This window comes from Ipomoea nil, unplaced genomic scaffold (assembly GCF_001879475.1).
Source record: "Ipomoea nil cultivar Tokyo-kokei standard unplaced genomic scaffold, Asagao_1.1 scaffold3394, whole genome shotgun sequence".
Lineage (NCBI taxonomy): Eukaryota > Viridiplantae > Streptophyta > Magnoliopsida > Solanales > Convolvulaceae > Ipomoea > Ipomoea nil.
Window position 1 is genome coordinate 454,295 of NW_017619822.1, and position 15,242 is coordinate 469,536.

Sequence of the window (15,242 nt, forward strand, 5' to 3'; positions counted from 1 at the left end):
TGCGCTAACAACGATGACGATCCACAAGAGAAGAAAAAACTCCAGAATTCCCCCATCTTCACTGTTGGTGCGAGTAGCCTCGATGCAGCATCCAATGGTACGTTTAATAATTTATTGGTAGGACTTAATTACCAACATTAATAGTCATATAAAATGAAGTGGTAATCATGCCAATGTACCAAATATAGCAGATTACCATTAAATGATAATTATTATGAAAAGTAATAAAATGAGATTAGCCCCTAAACTTAATAACAGTAATTAATAATGCTAATTAATAATAATTACAATGAAGGCAAAACTGTAATTAAGGGATGCAAAATACTAATCTCAATTTACCACATAATAATTAACCAGGACTATTATGATACTTAGGGAGACTGAAGTTAAGGTAATAACCAAATTACCACTATACAGACAATATACCAACTATATTGCGTTTGCCCTAAAATTAAAGACTTAATATTATTAAGACCCTGGAAAAACTATTGATAGATTAAAAATTTAATCAACTTAAACAATAGTTATAGTTCTTAATGGCCAAAATAACAATTAAATCCTTAATGTCTCTAAACAGGCCGAGACAATAATTATAGCACTTAATCATTCAAATTAGGCTCATAAACCTCAATGACCCAAGTGAATTATAACATGAATAAAAATGGTCAAAGTACTGAAATAGACCCAAACTTAATATTATTACCAACGATGAATACCAAAATATGGTAGTTAGTAATAATTAAAACTTAATAAACATGTTATAAGGAGCTATAATTATTATTAAAATATCAATCAAAATGGTGGGATCCATACTTTAATGACCCAAGATAGGTCCCAAATAGCTTGTTCAAAATAGGTTCTAAAGTCCCAGAGGCACATAATACTAAAATGTGCTCAAAATTAATGGGAAACAAAAACAAGCTACCTTAATAGACCATAATATCCAAAATTTGCCTAAAGATCCAAAATTGAATGATATTTTAATAAAGAATTTATGAGTTAATAATATACTAAATCCAACTTTAATGCATGTTTTTCTAAATGTATAATTATAACAATAAAACGATTATAAATATACGCAACATGCTTGGATCTGCACATTAATATATTAATAACCCATAAACTCTAAATAAATTGCAATACTTCAGGCAATTTAATATAAGCCTCAATATTAAATTAAAATTCAAATAGCAAATTAAAACTTAATATTTGCCCAAATTGAATGATAATTTAATAATGAATTCAATGCTAAAATTAAGAGGAAACTAAAAGGCATCATCCAAGAACAAGCAATTACCATATATTTACCATTTGTCAAAATAATATAAAATATTAAATTAGGTAATATAAATATGGTAATAATAAACTAAATAATTACCATTACCATAATTAATATGTTATATTAACTAAAGCAAATAATGATATGGTAAATCAATATAAATGATATTGATAATTGGTAATTACTTAATGACACAAACATATCTTAATGCACCTTTCCTCCTTTCTGAAATAACGAGCACAGATTAATAGAAAATTGACAGATTCAACACTATTGTCGCTAGTGTATGCACATGGTTTTGGTAGTGCGTGCACACATGTAGAACGAGTGGGGTATTCGACAAAATTGCAAAATCATAAATTTACTTTGGTGTGGATGCGCTCAGCTATCCATTGGAACTTGGAATGGTAATGAAGCGTGGAAGTAAACGACATCTATCTATATAAATGTGTGCATGTATTGTATCGTAGTTGGGTGTGTAATCCACTAATCACAAAGTGCTGTATTCAGTTGAGAGCTGATGTGCACACGGGTTGACATAGCTAATTCAGTGTGCACTACCCAGTACCAAGTGGTGCACACCAAAACAACAAGCCAAAGGGTACATTTAAAACACCACGCACATCTACAGAAGCAGATTAAAACACTGAACCACAATAATAAAAGTATCATAATGTAATAAATATGGTTCTAAAAAATGAAATAGGTATAGTAGGTAGTAGGATATTGTATCAGTCAAAAAGTAATCAATCTACGGCAATAGTAAGCCTAACCCAGAACTAGTATAGTTCTCCCAAAACATGTGCAAACCATAAATAAGGCATATTAATGAATGCAACACTAAACAATAGAAATAAACTGAAACGTCCGTGTGAGGTTCCTACTTCTATGCAGATTGAACTCGGAGATTGCAATTTCCTTCATATTTTTCAGCGACCTTCCATCACCAAGACCAAATGTCCTCATCTGGGGATCAAAGTTAGAGAGCACCAACGCAGAAGACGTGGTGGGGTATCATTAACCTTAAACTCCAACAACGACCCAAAACCAAGGTCATGAATGCCAGTCTTCTGTTGAGTGGACAAGTCCTTTAGCGCTTTAACCAATATCTCAGACGGTGCCATTGGCTTCACCCTAGGAAACCTAGTAGCCTCATCAACAATGAGTTCATAATCGGGGCCATTCCACACAGGGTCTTCTTACTGTCTTGAAAGGAATGTCAAAGGTGGCAACACAAAATCATCGTCATCATTAGAAACCCCCAAACCACCAACTTCTAAATGTGATACCTTGAATTTCTTACCTGCAGCAACCAACCAACACACAAGAGAATATCAACCACCCACCCAATTCAAAAAGTCTATTTCCTACATAAGTCAGGTTTATGCACACATTCGAATTGAGAAATGCACACACCAGGGTACAGTAACATGTATGTGTGTGAACCAACTAAAAGAATAAAAACAATAAATTCAAAAATTTCAGCAGCCAAGTTTTGACAACGAAAACCGAAAAGACATCAGATAATCAATATACCAAACTTACATATCCACAACTGACCACATGATAAATAAACAGAAAAAAATGCAATAGAAACATATATACACACAAACACAAAAGTAGAGTATCTATCTTTTTGTTTGGTATCACATATTAAATAAAAAAATGCAACAATATCACACAAATGTTTGTATATAGAAAAATGCAACCCTATCTATCTGCATTATACCTTAACTCTCTGATCAAAACAATATCACACATTAAATAATTAAAGGGTGGGGGCAGGAAGGAGAGAGGAAACAAATACATATGTGCAGATCTAAATCTATCATCAATTAAATTAAAGTTCCATTATATTCTTTTCTTAAAGCACATTTCTTTAAAATAAAATTCTAAACGGAGAACAAATTAAATAACTTTGCATAGACATCTTTTTGTTTCTACTGGCACACTAAAATGCAATATAAACATATATACACACTAACACACAAGTAGAGTGAGACTGATTGGGAGCTAAAGAGATAGAGAGATTAGTCTGTACAAGCAGACGAAGCAGAACATATAATGTGGAGCTCTATAACTGCGAGCACATTTTCGACGTTGTTGTCTATATACACAACAAACTCTTTTGAGCAGATAATTACTTTCTGTTGTTAAAATGGCCAATATCGGGTTATGGCGATATTGATGAAGATGACAGTCTGCTAGCGGACACTAGAATAGACAGAAAACAATAGAAAAAACCACTCGGCGACAAATTTGGGCCGAAGGCCGGGAGGGGCCGCTGGCACCACTCGGCGCCGGTGGCCAGACCGGGACTTCGACCGGGGCACTGGCCCCGGCCGGCCACGACGCGCCAGCGCGCGGGCCAGAGCGGCCTTGGAGCCCGGCGCGCGGGGGGTCGCAGCCAGCCCCAGGCGGGGGCCGGCGCTGGTGGCTGAACAGCGACACCGCCCGGAGCGCTGGCCCTGGTCGGCAGTGGCACGGCCAGCGCGCCCTGGGCGCGGGCCAGCGTGGCCTCGGCGCCCAGCGTGTGCTGGAGCCACAACCGGCCCCAGATAGCGACGCCGACCGGGGCGCTGGCCCCAGTCGGCCACGGCGCGACCAGCGTGCCCGGAGCGCGGGCCAGTGTGGCCTTGGCGCCCGGCGCGCTGGGGCCATGGCCAGTTGGCCGTGGCGCACTCGGGGCATCCGGCGCGCGGTCCTGTGCGACCGCGGTCCCAGCGTCCCGGGGTGTTGGTCTCGGGCGGCATCCGCATGCAGGGGGGGTGGGTTCGCCGAGCATGGTGAGTCGGGGTTGGTGTGAGTAAGATGACAAAGGCAATAGGGGCCGAGAAAGACGGAGAGCGTGATGTAAATGGCGAGAAGCAAGCAGAGTGGGGAAGTGGGGATGGATTGCATGGGACACGTGGACGCATGAGGAGGAGGGGGGCTTGCTATAAATAGGGGCCTTGGATCTCTAGCAAGGGGACAACTCAGACACGACAGGCACACTAGTCTAGTGGTCTTGGTCTCATACTCTCAATCCAGTCACCTGGGTTCGATTCCTGTCAATATCGTAGTTAGCAATAGCCCATCCTGTGGGCCTTGTTCTTTGTATTTGGGTCGCTGTTCTTGGGCCTGTACCTCGGGCTTCTATACGTATCATGTTGGGCCTAGCGCCCTACCCCCGTTCTGTACTCCTGTACCCGGTTTATGGTGGACCCGGTTCCAATAAAACCATCATTGGCACTGTCTGTGGGGATACGCTACGATTAGCCCGTGTTTGTAGTCTCTACCACTCTAAACAGAATTCCGAGGTACGCCGAGATGGTCAACCCATCAGGAGAGCGCCCGCCTAACCCCCCGCGCAGCGGAGAGGGGCGGAACACCGACCGCGAGGTGTCGGAGGAAGCACCCGCCTCGGTTTGCGCCGAGGACGGGAGACGCGGGGATGGCGAGAGAGCCAACGTGATTCACTCTGAACAGCCCCCGGTAGGCCCGATAGTGGTACCACGTGGCCGAGGGTCGCGAAGAGCTGACGCCCGCGAGGTCGGATTGGAGGAAGCCGAAGGCGAAAGCGCGTATCGACCCCCGGGGCCAGCGACCCGAGCCAGCCCCCGGCGGAGTGGCTGGACGCGATTAACACCAAGATAGATGAGTTGGTGCGGTGGAAGGAACATGGCGCTCACATCGTGATCCCCCGGATCTCTCTCACTCCGCCCTTCACCCCCAACATCATGAACGAACCTCTTCCCCCCAACCTTAAAGCCCCTGACATGAAGAGGTATGACGGTACAGGTGATCCCCAGGAGCACGTCCTGACATATCAGGCGGCTATGATGCTCATGGGTCGTCAGACGCCCTGATGTGTCGCGCGTTCTTCTCTATGCTGTCAGGGGGAGCGCAGCGATGGTTCACGAACCTGAAAGGCGGTTCGCTAGGCTCGTTCCAAGACCTGGCCACCAAGTTCATTACCCATTTCCTGAGGGGGAGGAGGCGCAAGAAGCACTTCACGCATCTCGCTAGCATTAAGCAAGGGGAGGATGAAACCCTCACCCAGTTCCTCACGCGGTGGAGGAAGGAGGAAGCCGAAGTGGAGGACATGGACGACCGGTCTGCAATGGTCATGTTCATTGCAGCTCTCCGTGCTGGGGAACTGTACAAGAGCCTCCGCCGAAAGGCCCCCGGCTCGTACGCAGCCTTGATGATGAAGGCAGACCGGTATGCCGAAGCTGAAGAAGCCAATCGCATGAAGCGTATAGAAGAGCACAGCAGCAGCAAGAAGCTACGGCTCGAGGAACCGCCACGTCTTAAGAAGGGAGCTAATTACTCGCGGGAGAGTCTGGAGGATAGGAAGGTTAGTCCCGGGGGGAGGGGAAGGCCCGCGGCGGGTTCACGAGCCCCCCCGCCGTGGGCGCCGCCAGCGCCTGCCCCGGCGCGGGCAACCACGTCAGCACCCCCGGCAGCACGACCGGCCCCGCGGATCGCACCTTTCACCCCACTTATCGCCCCACCTAGCGATATCTTAGCCTATGCAGAGGAGTGTCAATTGGTGAAAACATTTGGTCCCAACCCGATCCCGCTGGGTGCAGACACCACGAGATATTGCAAATTTCACCGCCGCTACGGCCACGCCACCAACGATTGTCAGGCATGGAGAAAAGAGATAGAGTTCCTCATACAAGCAGGGAAGTTAACAAATTTCATAGACTGGGAGCGGCTGGCTGCGAGGAACACTAAACGCCCGACGGTTGGGCCTGCAGGGGAGGCTAAGGAAAAATCGACTGACTCCGGGGAAGGCCCGGGGAGGCGCCCAGTGATCAATGTCATCTTTGGAGGAGGGGCCTCGAAGGTAGATGGTGGCTGTTATGTAGGTGCGGTGGATGAACACCCCCAGTTGAAAAGGCCCCGCCGGGAACCGATTTGGTTTTCAGACAATGACCTGCAAGCACGGGAGACTACCCCGAAGGATGCACTCGTGGTAGCCATGGTGGTCAACGGGTTCTGCGTCAAGTGCGTGCTCGCGGATACAGGCAGCAGTGTCAACGTGATGTATCACGACGTGTTCATGAAGCTAGGACTGAGCGAGGACCAGCTCCGACCGGTGAGGACGCCAATGGCTGGTTTCACTGGGGACACCATAGAGACGGAAGGGTCGATAGTGCTCCCCGTGGAAGTTGGCAATCCCCCGCATGTGAAAAAAGTGGACATGGAGTTCCTCGTAGTGAGGATAGTATGCGCCCATAACCTCATCTTAGGGAGGCCTGGGCTGGCAGCGTTGGGCGGACTTATTTCGATGGAGCATTTAGGTTTGAAATTTCATACCCCCCAAGGGTAGAGCCGTCAAAAATGGATTTTACCCGCCGGGTCGACCCGTCCCGTACCGCCGTAGGTAGGGGACAGGTTCTTCAAATTTTGATCCGCCAGGAGGCGGGCTTTTTAGCCCGTCCCGCCTGGGTCACGGGTCCAGGCGGGGCGGGTCATGGGTTTAGCCCACGACTTGCTAATACATATATATTTTGTATATATATTTAGCATTTAATATATGTTATTTTGGTTTGTGTAATTGTGTTAGTGTGTTATAACTTATAGGATTATAGAGGAATACAATACTAGGTAGTGTTACTGTACGTCTATACAGTGATTCTTTTTTTTTTTTTAAGGATATTGTACAATGATTTTTTTTTAAATTAACACAGTGAAAAAATTGATTGGCGGCTAGCCTGCCCCGCCAGCGGGCTTTGGTATGGCGGGGCAGGCCGGCCACATTCCAAGCCCGCTAAGAGGCGGGCTTTTTAGTCCGTCCCGCTACGAGGACGGGCTTTGGTGTGTTTTGGCCCGTCCCGCCCCACGAGACCGTTTCGACGGCTCTACCCAAGGGGGTGGGGACGGTACGGGGTGATCAGCATCTCGCCCAGAAGTGCTATGAGACGGCATGTGAGGGAATGCTGACGGAAGAATTACTTGTCCATACAGTGGAGAAGGAGGCCGAGAGGGAGAAAAAGGTGGGGCCCGAGCCAGCCGTGGAGTTAGAGGAGATCCCCCTGGACCCTAGTCGACCAGACAAGTGCGTCAGGATAGGCAAGGGCCTTGCCCCGGGACTGCGGGAACAGGTCATTGCCGTTTTGCGCGAATACTCGATGATATTCGCGTGGGGTCCCGAAGACATGCCTGGGATCGATCGCTCCATCATATCGCACAGACTGGCAGTAGATCCCAGTTTTAAACCCGTTAAGCAGAAGAGACGACACTTGTCGGTTGAGAGGAGGGCATTCGTGAAGACAGAGGTAGACACGCTCCTAGCGATAAGACATATACGGAAGGCAATGTATCCGGCGTGGCTGGCCAATGTGGTCCTAGCCCCAAAGCCGCCCACATGGCGCATGTGCGTGGACTACATGGATCTAAACAAGGCATGCCCCCAAGATCCTTTCCCTTTGCCCCATACGGATCAATTGGTAGACGAGACATCGGGATGTGAACTGCTGAGTTTTATGGATGCGTTCAAAGGATACCACCAGATCTTCATGGCAGAAGAAGACGAAGAGAAAACAGCGTTCGTGACCCCGGATGGGATATATTGTTATCGGGTCATGGCGTTCGGTTTAAAAAATTCCGGGGCCACATTTACCCGCATGGTAGCAGAAATATTCAAGGACCTCCTGGGAAACATAATGGAGGCATACGTGGACGATATGCTGGTCAAAAGCAAGGATGCCGGTACCCACCCAGCGTATCTGACCCAGTGCTTTGAGATTATGATGCAGAAGAACCTACGCCTGAACCCGAAGAAATGCGTGTTCGCGGTGACGGGGGGAAAATTCCTAGGGTTCATGGTTACTCACCGGGGGATAGAGGTCAACCCCGAAAAGGCACAGAACATTCTCAAGATGCAACCCTCCACATCGATAAAAGATGTCCAGAGACTCAACGGCCGGCTGGCCGCCTTGAACAGATTCATGTCCAAGCTTGCGGAGAAGTTCCTCCCATTCTTCCAGATCATGAAGCAAAGGAGTGGCTTCACCTGGACCCCGGAATGCCAGGAGGCCTTCGATCAGTTTAAGGCATATTTGTCCGCGGCACCAGTCCTTTCCAAACCGGAGAGAAGGGAGACATTGTATGTATACCTGGGGGTGGCACCCGCGGCCATTAGCTCGGTGCTACTCAGAGAGGAAACAGGCATCCAGAAACCTATCTATTACGTTAGCAGGGCCCTGCATGACGCCGAGCTCAGGTACACCCCGCTTGAAAAAATAGTATACGCCCTCGTGAGAACGGTCCGAAAACTGGTATACTATTTCTAAGCACACCACGTAATCGTCCTGACAGACCAGCCCCTGGGCACCATCCTGAGAAGCCCAGTCTCGTCAGGCCGCATGGTGAAGTGGGCGGTCGAACTCCCCCAGTATAGCCTCGAGTACCTCCCCCGCACAGCTATCAAAGGTCAAGCCCTCGTTGACTTCATCGTGGAGTGCACCATCCCGGAGCGCCAGGAAGGACAGACTGAAGAAGGCGCAGGAGAGTGGGAAATGTATACCGATGGCGCCTCAAGTAAAAAGGGTTGTGGCGGGGGCGTCGTGCTCATCTCGCCGGAAGGATTCAGGGCCTACCAAGCCCTTAGATTCTGCTTCCCTCTCTCCAACAACGAAGCTGAATATGAGGCATTGATCGGGGGCCTGAGGTTGGCCCAGGCCCTGCAAGCACGCAACCTCAAGATTCGGTCAGACTCACGACTGGTCGTGGGCCACGTCAACAATCAGTTCGAAGCACGGGAAGACAGGATGCGGCAATACCGAGATGTAGTCCAAAGACTATTGGCATCCGTAGAGCGGTGGGAACTAGCCCAAATTCCGAGGACAGACAACGGCGAGGCAGACCTTCTGTCCCGTGTGGCTCAAGGTGTCGAAGACCACCTAAGTTATGTGTCTAAGATAGCCCGGACAATCGACATCGATGCACCCAGCATAGGTAAGGATGAGGTCCTAGCTGTAATACCATCCCCGGATGAATGGATGCAGGAGATGATCCGTTACAAGGAACAAAGTCTCGCGCCCCACGAACCCCAAAGAGCACGGAAAATAGTGTCCATGGCCCCGTCTTACCGGATGGTGGAAGGAAGACTATTCAAACTATCCTTTGGAAGGCCCATGCTCCGATGCTTAACCAGAGCAGAAGCCGACAAAGTCATAGCGGAAGTCCACGAAGGAGTGTGCGCCGCACACCAGGGCGCCCAAACCCTGGCCAGGAAAATTATCTTGCAAGGGTATTACTGGCCCCGCATTAGATCCGATTGCCAAGACTACGTGAGGAAGTGCCCTACATGCCAGCAATTCGCGATTCTACCCGGCAAGCCCGCCTCTTATTACACCCCGGTCACCTCAGCCATCCCATTCGCGCGCTGGGGCATCGACTTGGCAGGTCCTTTTCCCAAAAGGGTGGGAGGCCTGAAGTTCTTGATCGTGGCCATAGACTATTTCACCAAGTGGGTAGAAGCAGAACCCCTTGCTTCCATCACAGGGACCCAGTGCCGAAAATTTGTATGGAAAAATATCTTCACGAGATTTGGGTTACCCCAGCAAATTGTGTCCGACAACGGCAAATAGTTTGACAACCAAGATTTTGCTCATTTCTGCGCTTATTACGGAGTGGAGCATATCAAGGTCGCCGTGGCGTATCCCCAAGCTAACGGTCAGGTAGAGAACGCCAATCGCACCATCATCGACGGAATTAAGAAAAGAGTCGAAGCAACAGGATCCACCTGGTACGAGGAACTACCGTCCATATTATGGGCCTACAGAACAACCCCCCGAAAGGCAACAGGAGATACCCCGTTCGCCCTCACATACGGGTGCGAAGCACGGATACCAGTAGAAGTGACAACCCCCGCGAGTAGGAGCACCCGATTCCAACCTGGCCGGAATGATGAGGACTTGCGGGTTGAACTAAATTTCCTACAGGAAAGGAGGGAGGAAGCCGGACGAAAGATTGCTATTTATCAACAAGCAATTAAACGCTACCACGACGCAAGGACATGCCCCCGCAATTTCCAGGTCGGCGACCTAGTCCTACGACGACGAGAAGCCAGCAAACCACTTCAGGGAGGCAAGCTGGCCAAGAATTGGGAGGGGCCGTACGAAGTGGCGGAGTCTGTGCACAAAATCACTTACAAACTCAAAACAATGCAGGGTAGGACCGTGGACCGCGTATGGAACGCCCACCACCTGCGAAGGTTCTTTCAGTAAATAGAGTAGCTCGAGGAATGACAAATAACGCGACTCCCATGGCATTACCGTGGTATGTTGCATCGTAAGTGACTTATATTTCCCTTGTAGACGACATTGTGTCGCATGTTAATAATATCCGTGATTTTCACACATTGCATTGAGTGTTACAAACATCTGGCGGATGGGGCATGTGGGTTATCGAAACCCACATGCGCGGACTTGCACCTGGCAAGCCACATGCAGTTGGCGGATGGGGCATGTGGGTTATCGCAACCCATATGCGCGGACTTGCCCCCGGCAAGCCGCATGCAGTTGGCGGATGGGGCATGTGGGTTATCGTAACCCACATGCGCGGACTTGCCCCCGGCAAGCCGCATGCAGTTGGCGGATGGGGCATGTGGGTTATCGCAACCCACATGTGCGGACTTGCCCCCGGTAAGCCGCATGCAGTTGGCGGATGGGGCATGTGGGTTATCGCAACCCACATGCGCGGACTTGCCCCCGGCAAGCCGCATGCAGTTGGCGAATGGGGCATGTGGGTTATCGCAACCCACATGCGCGGACTTGCCCCCGGTAAGCCGCATGCAGTTGGCGAATGGAGCATGTGGGTTATCGCAACCCACATGCGCGGACTTGCCCCCGGCAAGCCGCATGCAGTTGGCGGAAGGGCCATGTGGGTCATCGCAACCCACATGCGCGGACTTGCCCCCGGCAAGCCGCATGCAGTTGGCGGATGGGGCATGTGGGTTATCGCAACCCACATGCGCGGCCTTGCTCCCGGCAAGCCGCATGCAATCGGCGGATGGGGCATGTGGGTTATCGCAACCCACATGCGCGGACTTGCCCCCGGCAAGCCGCATGCAGTTGGCGGATGGGGCATGTGGGTTATCGCAACCCACATGCGCGGCCTTGCTCCCGGCAAGCCGCATGCAATCGGCGGATGGGGCATGTGGGTTATCGCAACCCACATGCGCGGACTTGCCCCCAGCAAGTCGCATGCAGTTGGCGGCATATTGCATGGCAAAAAAAAAAAAAAAAGGAACGAAACTAGATTACCACTAGATTATTAAGGTTGCCGAAATATTCGAAATTACAAAAAAAAAAAAAAAAAAAAAAAAAAAAAAAAAAAACCGCTACCTACGCCTAAAGACTATGGGGCTGCAGAAGCAGCAGCCGAGCTGGAAAATCCAGAGCCTGAGTTGATAGTGAGATGAAGATCGAAAGGGTCTACACTCCCGACAATACCAGATCCGGCCACAGGTTCCGAGGGAGCCGCAACAGACGACGTCACACCATGTTGGGCCGCCTCGGGAGTCATAAGCACATCGCCGCCAGCGGGCGTAGTAGACGAAGGAGTGGCCCGAGCTCGAGTAGGTCGAAGAGGAAGGACGCCTGGCAGTTTCCACCCTTCAATACTGAAAGAGGTAAATCGACGTTCCAGCTTCCCGTAAAGCTTATCCTACATATCTCGTTGCCCCATGTAAAACGCCGCATTGCATTCCTGCACCAACCTGGTTTGACCTTCTAGCGTCTCGCGCAACCACACCTCCGCTACCGGCCCCATGGCCGCCCTGCCCCCGGGGGTAGTGGCCCATTCTTGGAGGACTTGTACCAGTGGAGGGCCCGTATAATCCTGGTACTCCTGCACAGACTGCCACCCTAACATGGCCTCGACCATGCCTTCGCCAGAACGATCCGAATGCCCCAACCACCAGCGGATTAGCCCAGGCATACGTGCGCACGAATATTCACTAGCAGCACGCGCAAAATCTTCAGTCCTTTGCCAGTCCTCCACGGAACCCTCAAGGGCCTTGTCATGATCTAGCCGTTGTCTTTTATGTTCCTCCTGCAAAGTTTTGTGTTCTCCCTGCAAGACCTGGTGCTCTTCCCCCAAAGATTTATGTTTCTCCTGAAGGACCTGATGCTCCTTTCCAAAAGTTCTATGTTCCTCCTGGAGGACCTGGTGCTTTTCCCCCAGAATCCGGTGATCCTCCCAGAGGGCCTGTTGCTTATCTCCCAAGGCCTGATGCTCTTGCTGCAGGGTCTGGTGCACTTCCCTCAAGGTTTTTAATTCTCTCATGACGCGCCTATGAGCCTCCTCCTCTTCCCGGAGAGTATGCTCCAAACCCTGTTGTGTCTTTTCTAACTCGGCATACTCTCGAGAGGCCTCCTGCAGGTGCTGATGAAGCCCGATGGATTGCATAATCATCTGCATACAGTAGGGAACCACAGGATACACACATTAAAAAATAAAAAAAAATAAAAATAAAAATAAAAATAAAAATAAAAAGGAGAGGGACCACTCACGTTCATGAAATCTCCAACTTGGCGGGAACTCAAGGTCTCCATCGGTGTACTATCAATCCAGAAGCGTCGATGGGCTGGTACCATATCTCGCACTCCACGAACAATGAAGTCCGCATGATCAGGATCGTAAGGACGAAGACGAGGGCGGCCCGGGCCGGTCGAAATCCGAGCAGGTAGAGGATCCCGAGCATCATACTCACTGGTAGGGCCAGGCGTAGCCTGCGGTGCGGCTAGAGAGGGCCCACGAGAAGGCGAGTCCACAGCTTGCAAAGGAGTGACGGGGGAGAAATGGGCAGGCAAAAATGGTATGTTGGAATCCACCCCGTCCGTGACAGGGTCATCCATAAGTCCCACCGACGATGCCCCGTCATCGTCATCCTCAGCAGCATCATCACCAGAAACGGCTTCCGAACTAGGAGCCCACCGTCGCTTACGAGTCTGGTAAGCCTTGAGCATTTGGGGAGTACTCTCCACGGGAGCTGGGCACAGCGGATCAATGTTGCAAAACACGCTAGGCGCCCCCTAGGCGCCAAGGGGGTGCCTAGGCGCCGATTTTTTATTTTTATTTTTATTATTTATTTATTTTTTTTAATTAAAAATAAAATTTAAAATTTAAAATTTTTAAAATTTAGTAATAAAACATAAGGTTTCTATAGTTATTTCTTAGAAATTATTTACGAAAGTGGTTGTAAAAGTGTTCAAATGATTGTTTAAACCATCTAAATACATAAAAAACTAAAATTAAGAGCTAAAGAAGCATTTTTTTGAGAAATTAGTGGACCAACCGAGTCAAAAGTTATGCCTTCCGAAACTTTTCCGACATTTTCAAAAAAAAAAAAAAAAAAAAAAAACCGCCGAACCGCCGAACCGGTCGGTTAGGCGGTCTAGGCGGCTGCCTAGACCGCCTAGCCGGCCGCGGAGGCCGTTCCTCGCGGCGGCGCAATGACACCTAGGCGCGATTTTTGCAACATTGCAGCGGATACAACCATCAGTACGTAAAAAAAAAAAAAAAAAAAAAAAAAAAAAAAACAGATATGTACGTCCCAAAAAAAAAAGATATATATATATATATATATATATATATATATATATATATATATATATATATATATATATATATATATATATATATATATATATATAAACGTAGCTAGAGGCGGACCGGTGCTAAGTTGGTGGAGCCGAGATGGCTCGTGGTACCTACGGTGATCATGGGGACCATCAGCGCACAGTCGCGTCCTGTCATCATCCAGAGCCGAATATCCGCGGGGCGTATAGAGAGGAGGGCGCTGCACCCACACGTTACTAAACCCCAGCCCAGAATCACCAGTGGGATAACAAAGGTATACAAACTTCTCTTTCCAATTTTTTGGAAGAGAGGGTAGGGAGGTCACGAGGGGGTGATTAGAGACAGGTTGAAGGTGGAGGAAAGATGACCCACTCTGGCTCACATTGAAAACATGTAGAAGTAAAGACAGGGAAGGTGCTACCTGGACTTCTCGACACCGGGTGATAAAACAGGTGATAAAGCGATAACCATTCGGAGTCATTTGACAGGGCGCTATCCCATGGCATTCAAGGAACGTTTGGACCAGAGGATGAGGGGGAAACTGAAGGCCTGCCTGGATTGAGTGATAATGCACGGCCACCTTATCGGCCGATGGGGGATCGGTCATGGTCCGGTCCTCCCCGGGCACGGTAATTTCAACATTTGGGCCCAACCAACTGTCCAGACAATCAAGTTCGGCCTTAGAAATCTTAGCACGTATGCCGCGGGGAGCAGAGGGATCAAGATGGCGGGCGGAAACACCGGCGGTAGGAAGTAGAGCCGTCAAAATGGGCTTAGCCCGTCGGGCTTTCCCGCCCCGTCCCGCCAAAAGGGCGGGCCGGGCTCGTAGTTTAGAATGCCGTATTAAAAACGGGCTTTTTTACCCGCCCCGCCTAGCCCACGGGCTTGGCGGAGCGGGCTAGCCCGCCAGCCCGCTAGTATTATTATTTTTTTTAATTCTAAATATTTAATATTAGTTAGTATAATTACTAATATCTAAAAATAAAAACCCTAAGTCCCTAATCGTTTCTGCGAAGTGCGAATCAGACCGGAGACTTGCCGACTTGCGATTCCACCGCGAGTGTCCAAGACCAGACCGGAGACTCCAGCGTCCGGCGGCCCACGAGTCACCGGCGACGCGGCGGACGCCACCGCGAGTCCACCGCTCAGGCGTTCAGCTACGGCCAACGACGCCCGTCTTCAGTCTTCACTGTCCAGGTCTGCAAACTCCAGTCTCCAGGTATTTTTTTTCATTCCCTTTAAAATCTTGAATAACTTTACTGATTCAAACTTTATGTATTGCATGTGTCTAAGTCCCTTCTATTCTATTCCTTCATCTTAAGGAAAGTCATTGTTTCTTTTTTTTTTTTACTATATAAAGTTTGAATCTTTGATTACTGAT

The 15,242-nt window shown here is 49.1% G+C and overlaps 2 protein-coding genes across 2 annotated transcripts; both read left to right on the forward strand.

Annotated features, from left to right (window-relative positions):
* Positions 1-5,126: 5,126 nt before the first annotated feature.
* LOC109171091 lies at positions 5,127-6,599 on the forward strand. Its single transcript, XM_019320221.1, has one exon. The coding sequence runs from the start codon at positions 5,127-5,129 to the stop codon at positions 6,597-6,599; it is 1,473 nt and encodes a 490-aa protein (XP_019175766.1).
* Positions 6,600-8,637: 2,038 nt separating this feature from the next.
* LOC109171093 lies at positions 8,638-9,864 on the forward strand. Its single transcript, XM_019320222.1, has one exon. The coding sequence runs from the start codon at positions 8,638-8,640 to the stop codon at positions 9,862-9,864; it is 1,227 nt and encodes a 408-aa protein (XP_019175767.1).
* The last annotated feature ends 5,378 nt before the right edge of the window (positions 9,865-15,242 follow it).

Coding starts and splice junctions, on each gene's coding strand:
- LOC109171093 (XM_019320222.1), top strand. CDS start 8,638: ATGGTGAAGTGGGCGGTCGAACTCCCCCAGTATAGCCTCGAGTACCTC.
- LOC109171091 (XM_019320221.1), top strand. CDS start 5,127: ATGTGTCGCGCGTTCTTCTCTATGCTGTCAGGGGGAGCGCAGCGATGG.